This window comes from Accipiter gentilis, chromosome 28 (genome assembly GCF_929443795.1).
Source record: "Accipiter gentilis chromosome 28, bAccGen1.1, whole genome shotgun sequence".
NCBI classification, from domain to species: Eukaryota; Metazoa; Chordata; class Aves; order Accipitriformes; family Accipitridae; genus Astur; species Astur gentilis.
In genome coordinates, this window is record NC_064907.1 from 19836737 (window position 1) to 19856732 (window position 19996).

At 42.6% G+C, this 19996-nt stretch overlaps 1 protein-coding gene across 2 annotated transcripts in view; it reads left to right on the forward strand.

Annotated features, from left to right (window-relative positions):
• Positions 1 to 344: 344 nt before the first annotated feature.
• Positions 345 to 19996, forward strand: part of LRRTM4 (leucine rich repeat transmembrane neuronal 4) — a 225756-nt gene continuing 206104 nt past the window's right edge. Inside the window, exons 1-2 of one of the 2 annotated variants that reach the window (XM_049831298.1) lie at positions 345 to 1014; positions 3127 to 4673. In XM_049831298.1, coding sequence (XP_049687255.1) covers positions 1011 to 1014; positions 3127 to 4673 — 1551 coding nt within the window. In that variant the 5' untranslated portion in view covers positions 345 to 1010. Of the gene's footprint in view, positions 1015 to 3126; positions 4723 to 19996 lie in introns of both variants that reach the window. The other variant, XM_049831299.1, reaches the window with a different exon arrangement.

A 19996-nucleotide genomic window follows, 5' to 3' on the forward strand; every position in this document is an offset into this window, starting at 1 on the left:
AAAATATGCAGGTCAGGTGGATTAGAAAAAGATCAGGTTGCCAGATACCCAGGGAACAGGTGTTTTGTTTAGTGTTTTACACCGTCTGCCAGAAAATCCACAATCTAAACATTTAATAATCTAGGGAAGGCAGAGGTGTCCGGGAAGGGATGACGGTGGGCAAGGCAATACTGTGTCTTTAATTTTCTTCTCTGAAGGAAGAAAGTCTGCATAGCAATGACAGGATCACTTGTTCATGCCTTTAATGTGTGATCTGTTTTCTCCAGTGGAGGGCACTCAGTGTATCACAAACTAGAACATTAGCACCAACAAGCTCCAAAGCATCATCACTCTCTGGAAAGCCTTCTGAATTAGACAAGAGCTGCCTCTCAGCACAGCTACAAAACACTTTAAAGCTGACCAGCTAAATGGATAAACCTATCCCGCATAGCTTTTAAACTGGGGTCTCGCACAGCCCAGGAGGCCTGCCTGCTTCGGGAGCTGGGAAGCCGGAGGATGGATTGCTGTGTCTGGGAATGGCAAAAGGCAGCAGCATGAGAAAGGCTAGGTACCGGGAAAGATTTTTTTATTTCTCCCAGAGAAGTTGGGTTACCTTCATCGTCTGCTATAGCTTTTACTTGCAGATTGCCACTTAGCGCTGCTGGTTCTCTGATGACTTACACAATGGCTCTCAGAGCTTAGAGTCCCTCCCTACCCCCCCACACGCTCCCCCCCCATCCTTCGTCCTGTCTTCCCCACCCCCAACCCCTTCCCTATCCTTTCCCTTCCTCATCCCCAAAATTCTCGCTTGTCCTCTCTAGGGAACTTTGTGTGGGTTACTGGCATGCACGCTGGATGGCGGTGATGTGAGTGGCAACCGTGCTGTGACATGAAGATTCTGATGGTTTAAGAAAAGAGACCAGTTTTAAAAAGAGAGAGAGAGAGAGAGGCAAAGGGAAAGCAAAAAAGGAGAGAGAGAGAAGAAAACAGCTGGAGAAAGGAAAAGGAGGACGTTTGTTGATGACAAAAGGATGGGTAAGTGAACTTTTCTTGTTTGTTTGTTAGCACAGCTGCAGCTGTATCGTATATTTTTCAGTTGGATTATTAGCTGTTCGAGAGGGGGAAACAGTCTAAACAGCAGCAGCGCATTCCTTTGCCAGGTGACTCACTGTACTTGCTATTGTATTTTTAGATCATGTATTCCCACACACGCACGCACATACACACCTTTCCTCCTGCAGTGGTTTTATATGTAATTAATCTGTAAATGTGTGCACCGAGTTAAGGACTGTAGAGAGTACGTTCGCTGTCTGTGCAACCCACCCACACACCTGCACACGTATAGATAAGTACATGTATGCATGAGGCACGCTGACACAAAATTTCTTCTGGGTTTATATTCATATTCGATGAGCCTGTGGTGGTATTATTCAGGCTGTCAGAGAGGACTGTTAACACTTTGCAGTATGTGGGAAGCAAAGGGGAGGGGGTGATTTTCTGGTATAGGTGGCTTTGAAAAGGCTTGTTTGGTCTTTGAAAAGATACCCCTAATATTGCTGCTAGATTTCCAGCAGTCATTTGCCAGTCTTATTTTTTCAAGTGTGACAGGTTTATTTCCCTCCTTCCTCCCCCCCCCCCCCCCCCCCCCCCGCCCCAACCCCCAAGTCTGTAACAGCCAGAACATATTTCTAGCTGGCTGCTGCTGGCACATAGGCAGTAGCAAAAGATGAGGATTTAAATTAAAAATCCAACAATTAAAGTGAAAGGCAGAGACACATAGTCAGGGGCATTTTAGATTCGGAATTATTTTGCAGATTGCCCCTTGGTTTAAAATTGGATTGAATAACTGCAGCACAGGGTTGGTTTTGTGTGTGTGACAAATAATAAAGTAATTATTTATAGAGGAGATACCGGCCCTTAAAATATTTCCTGTTGGAAGAATGCATTTTAATTCTTAGCAAGATTGCAACTCTGGACAGAGGCACCAGTCCTAAAATTATTACAGGCTAAGGAAAGCGTGCGTATGTATGTTGGGTTTTCTGACAACCCCTCCACCCCCTTTCATAATTATTCAAAGAATGTGGAAAATGCGCCTGTCCTCACATAACAGCACTGCTACTATATGATAAATTTGACATCTCAAATGCAGAATCTTAGAATCAGTAGAGCTGTGGAAGAGAGAGGGGAGTTGAAATAGAAATATATCCCTTAAACTTTCTGTGTTTTGCTGCTCCTAAGGCAGTGTTTATATGTAAGTATTTGTGTGTATTATTTTCACAGAGTATATAATGTACGTACAAAATAGTAAATGCTTAGGTATTCACAGCTGCATGTAGATAACTTTAAATGAATACGTGTTAAGACTATGATTCATTTGAAAGAAATATGTCTCTACCATTATCATGGTTTTGGGGTCCCATACTAGTGTCATACGGTATACTTCTCTATAGGGTTGAACTTCATTTCCGTGCATCTATTTACGTAGTTTAGGGACATAAAGATAATGAGTAAACCTACTTAAACCTCCTCTTCAAAACAAATCACTCGGTGCAAAAAAGTAAAGCCTTTACTTAGTGTCTAATTTTACAATAAACACATGTTTTAAAGATGGCTCAAAGTTAATGACAGGTAGATTTCTCACTTTTTGCAGTAATTTTTGGAGGAATTGGACTTGCAATTGCTTCTATTAAGGAACACGTTTAGCAGCACATAAATACCAGAAGCTTTGGCTCATTTCCTTTCCAGCACTATGGAGCATTCAGCACAGTGACTTGACAAATATGTTTATTGTTAAAACCTCAGCATCTAGCGATAAGGATATACCAGCTACACTGAGAGATGATGTACAGGAGAAAAGCGAATAGAGAACAGGCTCTTGGTCCTTCTAAGGGATCATAAATCACACAAAAGTAATTGAATAACAAGAGTAGTACTGGTGATGGTGCGGGGTAGGAGAGATGGCAAGCCAGAAACTCAAAGGACAGGAATTTGCACAACAAAAAGTGCAAGACAGGAGGCAAACAGGTTGTCTTCAAAATCCGCTGCTTCACTAATGCTTTATTAGAAACCCCATTGACGTTAGTAATCTGTTGGCGATTTATCTTAATAGCTTTACAATGCACATTTGTTTTCTCTTTAATATTGTAGGTTTCCATTTAATTAAGCAGCTGAGAGGCATGAGTGTGTTGTTAGTGCTACTTCCTATGGTGCTGTTTGTTATGCTTGCGGGGGCTCAGCGAGCTTGCCCCAAGAACTGCAGATGCGATGGCAAGATTGTGTACTGCGAATCTCATGCGTTCAGAGACATCCCTCAGAATATTTCTGGAGGGTCTCAAGGCTTATCGTTACGGTACAACAGCATTCAGAAGCTTAAATCAAATCAGTTTGCGGGCCTGAATCAGCTCATATGGCTTTATCTTGACCATAATTACATCAGCTCCGTGGATGAGGATGCATTTCAGGGGATCCGCAGGCTGAAGGAATTAATTCTAAGCTCCAACAAAATTACCCATCTGCACAACAAAACATTTCACCCAGTCCCCAACCTCCGCAATCTGGACCTCTCTTACAACAAGTTGCAGGTGTTGCAGTCTGAGCAGTTCAAGGGCCTTCGTAAACTCTTGATCTTGCATTTGCGGTCTAACTCGCTGAAAACGGTGCCGATCCGAGTTTTCCAAGACTGCCGCAACCTTGACTTTCTGGATTTGGGCTACAACCGCCTGCGGAGCTTATCCCGTAATGCTTTCGCTGGCCTTTTGAAGTTGACAGAGCTCCACTTGGAGCACAACCAGTTTTCTAAGATCAATTTTGCCCACTTTCCACGCCTCTTCAACCTTCGCTCGATTTATTTGCAGTGGAATAGGATCCGCTCTATTAGCCAAGGGTTAACGTGGACTTGGAGTTCCTTGCACAACTTGGATTTATCAGGAAATGACATTACAGGGATAGAGCCTGGGACCTTCCAGTGCCTCCCCAACCTGCAAAAGCTGAACCTGGATTCCAACAAACTCACCAACATCTCTCAGGAGACCATCAATACGTGGATCTCGCTCATCTCCATCACTCTGTCCGGAAATATGTGGGAATGTACTCGAAGCATTTGCCCTCTGTTTACTTGGCTTAAGAATTTCAAGGGAAATAAAGAGAGCACTATGATATGTGCAGGCCCTAAACATATCCAGGGCGAAAAAGTGAGCGATGCTGTGGAAACATATAATATCTGTGCTGAAATCCAGGTGGTGGTTACTGAGAGATCGTACCAGCCACCCAAAACCCCCCCGAGACCTGTCTTCATTCCTAAACCCACCGTTTCCAAACTTGAAAGCGACCAGCCGACGTCTGTTGTGCCAAGCCCTTCTGCAGACCTCCCGACACCTGGAGTGGAACCAGAGTATGAGCATGTTTCCTTCCACAAAATAATCGCCGGGAGCGTGGCCCTCTTTCTTTCCGTGGCCATGATTTTGTTGGTTATCTACGTGTCGTGGAAGCGCTATCCAGCCAGCATGAAACAGCTCCAGCAGCACTCGCTCATGAAGAGGCGCAGGAAAAAGGCCCGAGAGTCTGAAAGGCAAATGAACTCCCCTTTACAGGAGTATTACGTGGACTACAAGCCAACAAACTCTGAGACCATGGATGTATCGGTTAATGGATCTGGGCCCTGCACGTATACCATCTCTGGCTCCAGGGAATGCGAGGTATGAACCATGATCCTCCTAAAACCATTTCAGCTGCTGGGAAGGCGAGGTAAATGTTTGAAGCTCTTGAGGTGTCTCTAAACGCTAGAAAGATTAATGAGATTCTTTTGCTTTTGGGTTTGCTCAGTTTGAAAGCTTATCTCATTAAATAACCACACTCGGGAAAGTGATGGTGATTATTTTGAATAATTCAGACTTATAAAAAAAATAGATGAAGTCGAAGTAAACAGCTATGATAAAGTGTTGTTCTCCTCCTGTTTGCACCCATTTTATTAGCAGTGGCTACAAGAGAGTCTCTTTTTTAAGGTATTGGTAGAAACAGAGGAGTTTAAGAACGTTTTCTGGTTTAAAAATAAATACGGAAACCTCTTTACTCCAGACCCCATGCCAAATCTTGAGGGGTTTATGGCCTGTTTAAAGATAATGCCAAAGATTTTCTGCGTTATCTGTCTGGTTCACAAGTAAACCAGGGGACAACAGGACCGCAGCATCGCCTTAGAGTTAGGCACTTGGGTGTTTTCCTGCAGAAGCAGGAACACACAAGCTGCCTTACTCGCTCTTCTGAGCTTGAGCCTTGTAAAGTCCCCGAGTCAAACAGGACATTTGCAAATATCTGGGTTGGGAGAGGGGGATTCTTGGAGGTTTTTTATTTCATTTTAGTCATCGGTGAAGGCTTAGCTTGAGAGACGACTCTACTGGAGTCAAGGGCTTCACGCGCTTAAGGCCGTGTTACGATTTTGACTCAGCAACATGGGAAATAAAAACAGGAAAAGCTGTCAGTGCTTCTTTTGTCTGTTGTTTAGCTTTGGCAAGAAAATACTGTGGTTTTTTCATTGCCATATTGTCAATGACTCTATTAATGCGTACGTAAGAAATGTTTTTACTTGTGACTGCCATTGCTTATTTATACCTGGTGAGGAGGATTTGCGCAATTACGTTTCGGTGCTTGTTGCTTAATCCTGCACGTGATGTGGTATGAGGGGACTGTGGTTGATTTTGCTTCCTTGGTTGTGGACATCCTACCTGAGAGTGCTTAATGTGCCTGTTGAAACTTGTTCATCTCCATTTATGCAAATTGGATTTGACTATGGTAGATTTTGACCAATGTCTTTGACAGCCAGGTAGTATGAAAGGTGTGTTAAAAGTTCAGCAGTGTTGAGCAGGCTGCAGTTCTAGGATCCTGATTTTTTTAAAAGTGGATGTTTTCACTTACTGACAATAGAGCATCTTTAAGATACTTCATATTTTGCACCTGAATTCCCTAGCTGATTTTGGACCACGGAGCTAAGGGGAAGGACGAAAAAAAAGGGTATGTTTTGGGGTTGCTTTCTCTGGAGCAGTGTTGCCTTTGAAAAAGAAAACCACCTGTCATACCCTTGTCATTTCTACCAGTACCGTGTGAATGAAGGTGTGGGGTTTTTTTCTATTTTCCTGCTAGCAGTATACAAAAAAAGTAAGTGACGCTAACAAAGTTATTTTGATTTTCGCTGGCTGTCACAAGGAGCATTAATTTGACCTGAAAGGCTGTCTCTTCTTCATGCCCAAGCTCAACACCACCGAAGTTTCATTAGCTTGAATAAAATGCTGTTTAATTTACACCAAGATGATATGGAAGACAGCTGAATCTGCACGCCATAACTGACAGTGCATGTAATGAAACCATAATCTGTAACGGAATTTGGATCACGATCGTAGTGCACAGAAGACAGGGAGTATGTGATGTTGTTTGGGAGAAATTTGGATAATTTGGATTATGGCAGATCAATAAGAAGCTGAAGAGTCCTCCCAGGTCCGTAACAGAAGGTCAGTGTAGCATAATTTCTTCCTGTTGATGTCAATTTTTACACACAGCCTTAAACACAAGGGGACCCCAGTTCACCTGGTTTCCAGGTGCTATCGCACTACCAGAACGATTTTATTCCGCTACTCTGTTCAGGTTAAGCTGCTGCGCAACTTTGCAGAACTCAAACTGTTTATCGTGTCGTCTGTGGGATTCTTGGTCACGGTGTAAATGAGAAGGACTGTACTGAACATGATAGTGCTGTCCCAGGCTGTGACTGGTAGAAAGTACACTCTGTATTTGCGTGGTGATTTAGTATGCCTTGGCTATTAGTGCAGAAGACAGAAAACAGCAGATCATTGAAGGCACATGTAGCAACCATAAGCACCCACTGAAATACTATCTTCAGCTTGGATTTAACATTCTTCGTCTCCATAGCTACAAGGTTCCACTTGCAAAAGGATAGATATGCACTGTACAGTACTTAAAAATGGTAAGAAAAAAAATCCTTGTAGTGTCTTCAGCAGTGGAAAGGTTTTATGTTTGGGGAGTTAAAAAAATGGAACATCTCATTATTTACTAATTTACCCAGATGTACATACTTGTGGGAAAACTATTACTTTGTACCAGGGAGACACAGCTCAGGCCCGTCTTCCCATCGGTGTGACTTGCTCGTTCACTGTGCTCAGACTGAGGTTTCTCCCAAAAAGGACCACTTAGAGCGGAGAAGAGTGTCTGGTTATCAGAATGCAGGCAGGCAACCTTTCAGAATTCGTTGCTTATAAGTTTACCGATTGTACTTTTTTCAGTAATATTTTTCAAATGATTGTCTGCTTTCACACGTCTACCCCCCCACACGCCTGTAAGGAGCTAAGTTGTCCAAAAATAGTGTGTGTCTTTCGGGAAAGAAGTAATGCCTTAGTTCCATTTCAGCCTGGGGAAGGTGCCTGAGCGTGCTCTGGCGCTGGTACTTGGCTGGTAATGAATGGTTTCTGAGCGTGGCCTAAGGCTGCGTAAGCGTGCCTGTTAAGTTGACAGGGATGATTTTGGTTTTAGAAGTATCCAGCTCATGTCATCCATGAACCACTTGTTTTCCATGGCAGAACTGGCCTTGAAGTAACACACTTAGATGTTTGCGCAGGTTCTTCTTTTCACAGCAGCTACGCATGTGAGCAGGGCTGGCGTTTGTTGTTAAGTTCAGTGAGGTTTCCAGCATATAACAAAGCAGCACAGGCGTACGAGAGCTGCCCTGCGTTGGGTCCTTATACTGCAAGTTGGGGAGTTGCGGGTATGGTTTGTATCGCTGCTTTTTCCAGTCCATGCTTTATGAATTATTTCTTGTACTACAGAGAGAGAGCCAAAGTCAGGCTTGCTGTAAATGGGAGCAACTCTCTTGGCATCAGTGGGATTATAATCACTGACACCTGGCCTATGGTATTCTATTTAGTCTATTGGCAAGGGTTTCTAAAATAACTGGATGCTTATGATTTTGGCTCTCGCCATCCAGTTAGCAGACTGCTGCTATCTCATTTTGGTATTTGCTTTGCTTTGTGCATGTGCATCTTATTCCCTCTCTCGTTCATATTTATTTGTACATTTGCTGAAGATCTGGGAGCCATAAAAAGCAATTTCATAAACCAAGCTATAATATTATGTATTTCATACGTATCGCACACAGAATATCTGTATATAGCACACTATGAAGGTATATGGGGAGAAGGAACATTGCTACAAAAATGTTTCCTTCTTTCTACTGGAAGGTTATTCATCTCCTGTTTCTCAGGCTGGCAGTTACAAAACAAACAACAAACAACCAACCAAGGGAACATCTTTTCTGTGTTAACTGAGCACAGTTGATGTGAAGCCCTTTGAGAGACGATTGACACGGACCCTGCGAGGTTACTTTTTACACTTTTGCTTCTCAATGTCTAACCGTACCTCAGCGCTTGACAAACAAGCCCACCTGTTCACATGCAAGTACATCCCTGCTGTTGTGGTGCATTGGAGTGAAAACCAGGGCGGTTGTCACTTGTATTCATACATGCTAAATCAGTCACACAAAATTACGCTCACTTTGAATTCTGCTTCCTCCCCTCTTGCCAGTGGGAAGAAATAGATTGATAAAGGAATGCAGCATATGCAGCCTTGGTGGGCTGCTGTTGACCTCCTCCTTTTGAGCCTAATTTAAAAGGAAATGTTGACATGCCACTGGTGTTTATTATTTATTTATTAAACACCATTACTGTGTTGTTTTGAACAAGATGCAAAAAGGAAAAAGAAAATAATCTCCGTGGCCCAGATACTATTCAGTCTAAGGTTCCAGTTCAGCGAGGGCGTTTGTGGTTTTATAACTCGATGCTGGAAGGGCTGCCCAGGGGCTAAGCGTGAGCTTGTGGGGTGTTAGGATCTCATGAGAGAAATCATTCAAGGATTGGCAGAATTCTTCTTTTTTAAGAGCAGTGATCGTATTTGCTTTGGTCATCAGCCTGATGTTTTTATAAGGAATACTCAGCAAGGTTTTCATGGCAGAGGTGTAAGTTTGTCATAGCTTGGGGGAATGCAAAAGGAAGGTGGTTCCACAGGTGGTGCTCTACAAAGAGAAGACTATGGGAGGTGATGAGTGAGGAGTATGAGAAGCAGTAGCTGGTAAGTGGATAGCCTGCTGTCATCATTTTAGGGACAAAGCGGTGTGGTTGTTCTCCTAGTGACTCTGTTTTGGAATACAGTAGGATGGGCATTGTTGATTTAGCTTTCTTGTATCCTTCTGTGCTATGGCTCCTTCTCTGCCTCTCTTTCTCCACCTCTTTGTGATTATAGATGGACCTTAAATTCTTGCTTGAGTTGTAAACTGAAGGGTGAATCAATCTAATGAAACGCTGTCATAAGCGCTGTATTTGTATTGGGAGAGTAAGCAAAGGCTAAGCTGATAGCTCTTTTCTTCCATGCAGTATATCTGGAAGAAATATGTCAGAAGTGGCTCAGAGGTGAAGTCTTTTAGGCACAGGGCCAGTGAGAGGTCTGAGGAAAAAGTAAATTTTAGAAATGTCTTCAGGATTAGGACGAAAGGTAGAAATTTGCGTTTGTTACCATTCAGAGGCTTCGTTAGCATTGCATACATGTTTCTCCGAGTATGATACAGAAAGTTGTGCTCTTGCAGTACTAGTGATGTAGCAATAAATACACAGGGGCAAATTTTCCTGGGCTCAGCACTTGTAAAGCATGAGATTTCCCAAAATGACTGCCTGTATTTCCGGAAGAAGTCAGCCAGCTGTGCATCAGCAGCAATTGAGACACTGGTTGTAAATTTGAAAAGGGAGCTGCAGAAGGATGCTGAACACTTCTGAAAGTCGTATTCAGTCCTTATTCAGGTGCCTGGGTGAGAGAGTAGCTTGTCTGAAATTTGGTCTTGCAGTACAGGTGCTGCTGAGACCTTGAAAGTGATTTGCTCTGAGATAATGCAGATCATCAGCGGCAAAGGAAGAAGCTGAACCCGCATCTCCCAGATTTTCACTTAAGCCTGGGAACTTTCCTAACCACAGTTTAGGCATTATGTTTGCTCCACTAGGTCTCATCCAGAGGCTGACACTTAATTGACGGAACTCTGAAATTGCACTGAGGATTCATAGTCTTAAACACAGTGTCCAGCTGGGAGGGTAACTGATGGACTAGCTGTCCTCATCATCTCTTTTTCTAATCCCCTAATTTTGCCACTTTCTAGAAACTTCGTGGTTTGAGTTACGCACAGCGAGGACTGTTCAAATGGAGAGGATGCTGCATTGTAAAAGCTTTGTACAAGAGAAGAAAATAGGAGTATTCCTATTATAATCGTTGCTCAGGCCCTATGAAGGATTCCCGGGTTGCTGGAGTTGACAGATGCAGTTTGCCCTCTCCATCTCTCTTTTCCTTTCTGTCACCCCTTCTTCTGCTTTTGCTCAGACTCTGTGATGTGCTGCCAGTATTTTAAGAAGGAGAAAAAAAATCAATTCTAGTCCATTATGTAGCTCATGCCAGGAGGGAGAATGCTAACAGAAAGAGCGAAGAAATCTGTTGAACCTGTTCATTTGTTGTTTTTTCCTTTTAAACACACACACCAAAAAAAATTTTTAAGCACGCCCCACGCTCTAAAAGGGGCAAACAATCTTATTAGTAAGTATCCCGCTGCCAGAAATGTTCCTTAAACTCTCCTCCGGAATAATAGAGTTGACCTGATTCTTGATGTTAAGACTGTTGCCTAAACTACCCAGGCTGTTAGAGCACAGAGCGACCTGAGCTGGTCGGGGTGCTGGAAATAACCAGAGCTGCGTACGTGCTGGTTTACTCCGCTTCTTGACAGTGATGCTCCTAGGCACGTACTCCTTTTGGCGGCCGATCCGCCCCTGGTGGAAGAGACCTGTACATTTCGAAGCCTTTGGGACTACAGGCTTCAGGGCTTGGCTGCGCGGGTGTGTTACTTCCATGGAGCTGGTCTACCTGTTACGTTGAGGAGGTTGCATGCTTTTCTAGCAGGAGCTGCTTGGCTTACAGGAGCGTGTAGCCCTCTGTCACGCTATCCATGCTGTAAACATTTTGACACAAAAAATTCTTGTGTGATTTGTGTTTATAGCACTACTAACATCCTGGTATTTGGTCATTTCGAGCCAGGTATTTTAGGACTGAACGCAGATGGGCTGCAGCAGTAAACATTTTTGACACTAATCAGCTTTTATCACATCTGCCTGTTGTGCAGCCAAATAAGCTTAGATTGCTTGTAGATCTCTCCATCTACACAAAGAGATGACTGGATCAATTCCGAGGGATTTCCTGGGAAAATCTGTTGTCTCTGCTCCTAGCTGCAAAATTCCAACTTTGCTAGAAGCCAGAGTATGCGGCGAAGGGATGGCACGAGAGGGTGTTACTTTATGGGAACATCGGCTTCTTGGGCTAATGAATTTGTTTTGTCTTTGCCTTTTTAAGTCACAAAGAAATAGAAAGCTCTTCCTGGGAGGTACATCAGTCATACTGTTGTCGTGGGCGCTCGAATGGGAATTGTTCCACCTGCAAGGATGGGGAAGGCAAGAAAGGCCAGAAAATGTCAATCGTCTATAATCTGTCACCGTCTGGAGTATATTCTAGCTGCAGCAAAATCTCCACCATTGTTTCTTAGTTCAAGTACAGATCGATACATGCAAGCCATTTTAAAAATTATTTTTGTGGTTCTTTAATGTAATTGGCTAGAGTATGAGAAGTCCGTGGATGCTAGCAAGCCAGAGTCTTTCCCAAAAGCTTTGTGGTCCAAGGCTGTGTCTCTGTCAGCGGGCAACTTCCTACAGAAAACGACAGGACTTTGCGAGGATGCTAGAACTTCTCTTCTTTATTTTCTATCCTTTGTGTGGCAAAAAAGCATGGACTTTTTTGCATAGTACTTTTTATCTGAAGTCCTCAAAACTCATCAGATAAGTAACATTATCCTAATTTTTACTTCTTCTATCATGTGGATCACAATCTTATGCAACAGCTCTTTGCTATGAAGGTTCCTTTTTTTTTTTTTTTTTTTTTTTTTTGTTCTTTCACCATCACCGTTCAGTTTCCTCTGAAATATGCAACAATAAAAAGAAAAATAATATTTCTGGTTTTAGCCTGTGGGGAAAACTGGCATGATCAGTTTGTTTGTGATCAAAGGTGGACCGTTGATGATGTATGCTTGTATATGGGATATGTGTTTTCTTTATGTGAAGACCTAGATGGAAAAGACTGACCTTAATCTTGATTTGATACTGAATTTTTAAAGTTCTTTTGTCATACATAAGTACATTGTCTTTTCTGTCTGAACACTTCGGCCGCATTGCGAAAGTGTTACATCAGGAGAAAAATTAGATGGTTGTTAAGTCACTTTGTATTAAATGTATTGTGGGAATGTGGCATGTTCTTCATCGCAACAGGCAGAGCTTAGTAATTATGTAGTGTACAAAGATCTTTTGATACATTCAGCATTGGGTGTGTGCACAAAGCTTCCAACTGCGTACTGATATAAATATATGTTGTAGAAAAAGCAATCTCGAGCCCCAGTTTTTGTCAGACAATGAAAGAACCAGTTTTAAAGCAGGAGGTTCATTATTTTTTTCTGTGCAAACTGTGGTCAAGATTTGTTTTTTCTTGTATGGAAGAAGTAGGCTTTTCCTGTATGTTGCTGGTGTTTTAATCCAAGTAAGAAGCAGACGTTAGAAAGTGAAAGAAGGTAAGCTCAATGTAATGGTAGTATTATTACTATGACTGTTTGTGTTTGGGTAGAAGCTGACAAACCCCAAGTTTAATCACCGTATGAAAATATTGAAAGAATCTTTTTGTGCCTGGGAAAATAGGACACAGCAGGTAATCTAAACACGTGGGGCATAGAAAGAGGAAATGGAGACCTGAAGAGCGATTTACTTGCAGGAGATGAGTTGACTAGCGAGTACTGCAATCCAGGTTTTAAGAAACCTTTGACAATATTCTGTTTATTGGATGACTCCAACTCTCAGTCTTGTGCGGTGAAAAGGCCATCCCATGTTCTGTGATTGCACTGTGCACAGGTTAAAACTCACTCCTGGGCATCAGGCCAAGGAAAGACCTATTTGGCACCGAGTACAAGCGTCAAGTTCTCCATGGGAAGGTCAGTCTCACCCTTGGTGTCTTGCTCTCTCATACACCCTAACTCAATTTTTTTCCAGACTTTTCCAATGCATAGAGTAGCTTTGATGAATAGACTTGAGTTGTGTGGTTTTGCTCACTTTCAAACTCAGTTCTCATTAAAAATCAGCTTCTCCTTCTGTGTGATGGCCTCTGAAACCCCAGATGATTCTTCACTACTCTCATCTTTCACTAACACATCCATTTGGATTATCTTTGTGCCGTGATGGATGCTCTAAAAGGAACCAACAAGGCCATCAAATTCTTGCCCTGGTTCAACTAGCATTTGTTAATGTTCTAAATCATCTTGGGCCTGAAATGTGCTACTTCTTAAATTTAGAACGATGTGATTGCCTGAAGCCTCTCCATGTGTTAATTAAATCATCATAATTGTGGTTTCTTGAGACTGACAGGTTATAAATAGTTCTTCTTTCCCCCCTCCTGCAGTAATTTGGTATGAATGACAGGCAAAACAGCTATTGTTTAAACTGTACATCTGACACCGTTCCTGTTCAGACTCCCATTTCTCTGCTATTATTTGATTGTCCTGAAATAATTGACAGTGTCATTCTTAAAGGCTAGTTAATTACCATGTACTTCTCACATTATGTGAAGATGAGAGAAGTGATTTTTCTGGGTCATCATTATCCATTTAATTTAACAGAATGCGTATTAAGGAGTACTGAAGGTCAGGGCAGATGTTCAGTGTCTGCGTGTATACACATACACGCGCGCACACACAAAACATACGTCAGAACACACAGAACGAGTCCTAAGACTAATCCATTTTAGCAATAATTTTACTTCCACCTATGATGTCACGTCTCATCCAAGATCTTGCGGAAACAGAAGCCTCGGTGTTCTTAACGTCGTTTTCCTCCTGCTCCCACGTGGTAGGCGTTCACCTGGGAAGGGGTGCAGTTGCTGTGCTGTAGCTGGCAAAGGGCAGAACACCTAAATAAGGTTACGCATTGTTTGAAAACAAACTCTGATTACAGTTCTTTTCATTCTTAGTACCGAGAAGGAAAAAATGCTCCAAATACTGAAGTTGACCAAGATTTTGTCCAAAACTCTCTACTCGACTCCTGATCTTCCCGAGCTTCAGAGCAGCTCTGTCCCATGCGTGTGAGAGTGAGGTAGAAACGATGTTAGTGGCAAGACCCTCAGGCGTGCGTTATGCAGAATCCCATTAGGCAAATATGCGTTGCTCCCCTTTAATGTAGGTCTGCACGATGTTGACAGCTCTAATTTGTGCAAGAACCTAGGGCTAGATCTTCATCTGCTACTCTGGATCCTCCTTGCTCTTCCAATTAGACAAAGAAACCGTACCACTTACTTGAACTCTTGAGCGTAGAGATGTGTTGCGCTGACTGGCATAATTCAGAGTTAAATAAGATTCAAGAATATATGGGAGAGAGCTTCTATGCAGGAAGCTCAGCATTTCTTTCAAAGACTGGAGGATGTCCTTCCTCCTCGTGAATTTGGAAAGCAAGGTGATCCACCAGTCAGCTCTGGCTGGGGGCCACAAGATTTAGGAACCGTTCTACGCTCTGCTGTTAATTTATTGTCTGAGCTGGGAGAGATCATTTCACTGCAAACTGTCAGACTGTCAAAAGAAAAAAGGAAAGCAAGGTCACGTTGACTTTCATTAGAATTTGAGCATTGAAACCAATCCTTAAATCTTCGAAAATTTCTCCCGTCTCGTAGTCTTTGCCCTCCCATCTACTTACACTGAAGGTCAGCTGGGGAGGATTGCCTTTCACTCTCTTCCTGCATGGTGGCGAACAGAATACAGTTGGGGCTTTAGCTACTACTTTAGCATGAAAGCAAAAAGTATTGTCTGGAGCCTTAAGGGACTCCTGCGGAGTCTGTTTTGTTCCTAGCATAAAAGCCAGTCTGAAGTGGTCTGCTTTGTCTTGGTGTGGTATTAGCACGTGCCTATTTAGTTCTTTTAAAATGTCTATATTATATTCAGATGCAAGAGAGACTTACTTACAGCTACTCAGGTGCTTCCTTGTCCCAGTAGTTTTCTGCAGCACAGTGAAATTGCATGATTTTAATGTAGATTTCTGATCCATTTTTTCCCCGGCATTCTCATTTTCTTTCCCAGAGCCTCTAAATCACATGTTAGGCTTCTGGCTTAAAAAGCCCCATCAATGTCATATGCAAAGTGAAGTGGGGAAATGAAGGCAGCGTGTGTGGTTTTGCAGTTGGAGCACAACTTGTACAAATCAAAAAAGGAAGCAACCCACTGGCGATTTTGAATTATTAGAAATTTTTATTTGAAAACAAAATCTATGAGTATTTTCTGTGCTGCCTTTTCTTAGTTGAATACATTAAGAGTCCCAGTGTGCGCGAAGCTTCGGCAATCTGAGGAACTGATTAACCTTTTTCTATTTATGATTAGCTCCCAAACATTTATTATATTAGCTTTTGAGAACAGGGTCTAGACTTCTTTGTTTTTCTGTAATAGACAAGGGACTAGAATTAACGTTGCTTCAGTGAGTTTTCCACATAGGTGATAAGTCAAAGGTAGGCATAACATTTCCTATTTCGCTACCTCTCGTGTCTCACGAAGATTGGAGGGGGATAGTTTACCCTGATACGCATAAAAAAAAATTAAGTGGAGAAGAGGCAGTTAGCATCTGCTTTGCTGCCTTGTATATCAAGGGCCACAAAACTTCACAAAGTTACACTTTTTATAAAACCAATAGTTTATTTTGACTAAAAAGTGCCTCTTCCAGAGAGTCGCTTGAGGACTCGGAGAGAAAACTCCACTTCTCCGGTAATTTCTTCCAAAGGTTAGTAACCTTCACAGTGAAGAATAACTTGTCCAGCTGTTAAAATCATTCCTTTCTCCACAATGACATTAAGTTAATCTGCGAGGATGACGTATCTGAGCTGTAGTGGGTGGCTGAGGATACCTGTGTCTGTTATCCAGCTCAATGAAGAGCGGTTACAAACAAAACCCCAGAAAATCGCGCGGAGGCTCGCGTGCTGAAATAGGCCCGCTCCTAGCTTTCAAGAAAATGACATTTTAATCGAATCATTACAGGAAAACATACATCAGTCTAAACTGCTGCAGTAAGCAATTTTGAGCACATCTCTCCTGCTGCTGCTCCTTTCGCCCAATTTCTGCCCAGGTCTCCAGGTGCTGCTCTCTGACTCGTGGTCCTGCCTCGCTGTGTGCTGGAGCCCTGCCCGTCCCTCGGGCAGGGACTCGCTGTTCCTGCGTGCCGAGACCCGAGGAGAAAACGGAGACCTCCCAGGAGATAGGTTGGAGTCTGTGACAAGCTCCACATTTATTTCAGTGGGACAGTGGTGACGATCTCAAGGTAATGGCATTAAAAATGCTAGTGGTTCAGCATACTACGAGGTACCATGGCTAGAGCCGTGTAATAAAAGTTCGCATTAACTCGAAAGTCACCATAAGACTTGTGTATGCAAAAGTCACTGTTTGTAAACAAAGCTCGGTGTTCTGTTACTGTGTAAGATTGGTGTGAATTGTGAAAGCTGCGTTTCTTTTATTATTCAGTGTAATTTAACAAGTTGTTATATATCTGCCACCCAGCTCTAAAGGGCCTGTTTAGCTTGCTTGCTTTCAAACAGCCTGAAGAAAAGGCTCTTTTGCCCCCTCTACCCCCCAACTGTGGTGGGGTTTGGCCTCAACTACATGGAATTTTATCGTTCTGTTTTTAATGAACCGCCGCGGTGGGGATATGGTTGCTAATGATTTGATCAGTTAGCTACGTACCCGGAAGAGAACAGGCTCTTGAAGGGTAGGTGTTATTCCAGAATAAGTATATTCAACAGCTTCTGTAAATAGAGGATCTTGGTAATTGGGCTGAGGAAGAAGCGAAGGCATTTGTCAAAGATTCCAAGTCTGTCTTGTTCTGCAGAATTAACAAATGTTCCGGTTATAGGTAATAAATTAAAAATCATTGTTGAGTCCAGGAATTGTACCAGTTTTATTTCTCCCATTAATTTGGCATGATAAACTGCTGAAGATGGATTCAAAGTTGATGTCAGAAGAGTGGGGTAATTTAGAAAACACTACCGGAGCTAGCACAGCTCTCGTTGTTTCAGCAGTCAAGAATAACTGAAATGCCATGCAGGATCAAGCTCCATTTAAAACCATCTTGTAGTACTTCTCTTGAGCTGCTTCTGTGCCCAGATCTTTCTCCCTGTCTCAATTCATCACACTGTTCTCTCCTTGAAGCACGCATCTTTCCACCTTCTACCTAGCTCTCAGCATTGCCTAAATTATACCTCAGGCATTGTGTGATACTTTGCAGTGGTGTATTTCTGTCTTAATTTGGAAAGTCAGACTTAGCACCCAGCTTAGTTGGCTGTCTTTTAACCTATTTTACTGTTTACAGTTGCTATAACCTTCACTGTTACTTTTTCATTAACCGTTCCTCTACTTTTGAAGAGGTACAGATAAAGAATTTGCGTGATGTATCGGATAGTTTACATATACTTAGTGGCTTAATTTTTAGGTACTTATTTTTTTTTCCTTGTGTGCAACTCCCACAGTGTTTCTGACATAATTGATCGTAACGTCTTATCGTTCAAAAAAGCGGCAGTTTGAGGGGAAAGTGGCAGTTGCCATCTTCTGGAAGCAGATGCCATTGATACAGTTCGTGACCTTCCTTCATCAGCCGCCGTAGAGCCGGTAGGCGTATTGTAGCAACACTACGCTAAGTATCTCTCCTATACATCACCCGCTCATTTAGGTCACTTGTGTGGAGCGTGCGCAATTTTGGAGCACCGACCTGTTTGCTGGGAAGCCTACAATTAAAACGGATCCCCATAGTGCAAGTCTACTGACCGTGTAAATCATCATCAAGTAATTGGGCCCTGCGACAGTGGAACGCAGTCGAGGGGCCGAAGCGCGAGCGGGGAAGGGGCCGGGGAAGGCTGCAGCCTCCGCTCCGCGCTCCGGAGGGCCAGGGCTAGGGATGGAGCAGAGGTCGGCGGTTAAACACCGAGCGTGATTTCCTGCGCTCTCCTTCGCTACCAAAGCGTTGCAAGGGAAGGGGACGTTAGTCTTCTTTATACAACGGGTAAGAGCCTGAATTTGCACATACTTGGTTTCGTTGGGCCTTTGCAGCTGGACTGCCGATTAATTTGGGGCATGCAAATTCAGGCCCCTTGTGCTTCTCTTTTGCCATCTCTAAAACGAGATGAATAAGGCTTATGTTCTCTTCCTAGGTGCTTGCAGGTCTGTATAAATGTTGAGAATTGCATTTCAAGTTTTATTTTCTTAAATTTTTATCGAGTTTAATTGCAGGTCATACCCTGGATAGTAGAAATAGGGAGAAAATTATTGCAGGACAACAAAAAGACAGGTTTTGTGAACATTTTTTTTTCCAGAAACATCTTGGGGGTTTTTATAACCTCATTAAAACTTGACCCTGCAAAATTGAAGGTGTTTGTTTTCAGGAAAAAAAAACACCCAGCCAGCCATATCCCTAACCCAAGAATTTTCTTTTCTTTTCTTTTCTTTTTTTTTAAAGTACTTACCTCTAAAGTTGTATCATGAATGGATGTTTCCTATGGATGCTTTCCGAATAGAAAACGCTTTTTTCACTTATAATCAGTGACAATTTTAGTCAGGGCTGCTAAAGGTGGGAGTTAAATATGCTGACTTCTTTCTACCTCTTTTCATTACAGCAGTAGTTAGAATTCCTGTTCGTGGTCAAGGTCCTACTTGGTGAGGTATCTTACAGACACAACCGATACTATAGAATCCTTACCTGAAAGGGCTTACAATCTGTCTTTTAGTTTTCGATGTAACAGCATGTTAGATCACCACTAAGCAGAAATACCAGGGCCTGAAAGGAGAAAATATTACTCTCTTTGAAAATGTGTCAGGTAAAAAAATGGAAAAGATTGCTCTTCATTCCTAGCAAGGGTTAACTCCCTCCCTTCAGCAGGGGGATTTGTAGAGCAGTTTTAATCTTGCCTGCTATTTCAAAAAAAAGAAAGAAAAAGCCTTTGAATGATTTAACTATTTAATGTTCACTGTCTCAAGTAATGATGAAATATTAATCAAAACTACCAGCATACAACTGAATTCAGCTCAGAGGAAATAAAGAGGCTTTTCTCTCTTTCCATTCCCATAGATTTATATATATGTACGTATAAAATGGTAATATCTTCATTTATAATCCGGAGTTGTCCTATTTCCTGTTCGTTTAACAGCATTGCTTTTCGTGTTAGCAGCACGGTGGTTATTTGAGGTAAGTTCTGTTCCCTCCGCAGTCCCCGCGCAGACCCCTGCCGCAGCAGCGGCAGTGCCTCCGCGGCAGCTCGGCCAGCGTTAGAAAGGAAAGGGAAGGGACGAAAGATGGATGGTAAAAGCAGGCTCGGACAAATAGTGCTTCTTTGGATGTTGAAGCACCTTTCTCAAGCAGGCAGAGCTCTTCTGGTGTCTTGATTAGTAAAGGCACAGACCCAAGGTTTGAAAGCATCGCTGATAAATCTTGCCACTGTGCTTAAAGCAGGGTGTTAACAGCCAGAGATATTTTACGCTATATATACTGGGGGGGGGGGGGGGGGGTACGTACGTGCATGTCTTAACAAAAAGTGGCAGAAGAGAAAGCTGATGTGTGCCTTAAATATATGGCTATTCTGAATGTCTAATTCACGATCAGGAATGTAATAAAAGCAATTCTTTAAGGCAAACAGTTTGTCAAGGTGACAAATCTGGCATTGAGGTTTATTATTTTGCACATAAAGTATCTTCTTAAGAATGAAGATGTCCTAGCGACTTCACAAGTATTGCTCTGGCCTTCAAATATTGATCCAGCAATCAAATATTCAGGTGCTGGGCACAGTAGAACTTCCTTCAGAGACGGATGAAGAGGAGGAGAAAACCAAAGTGATGTTCACT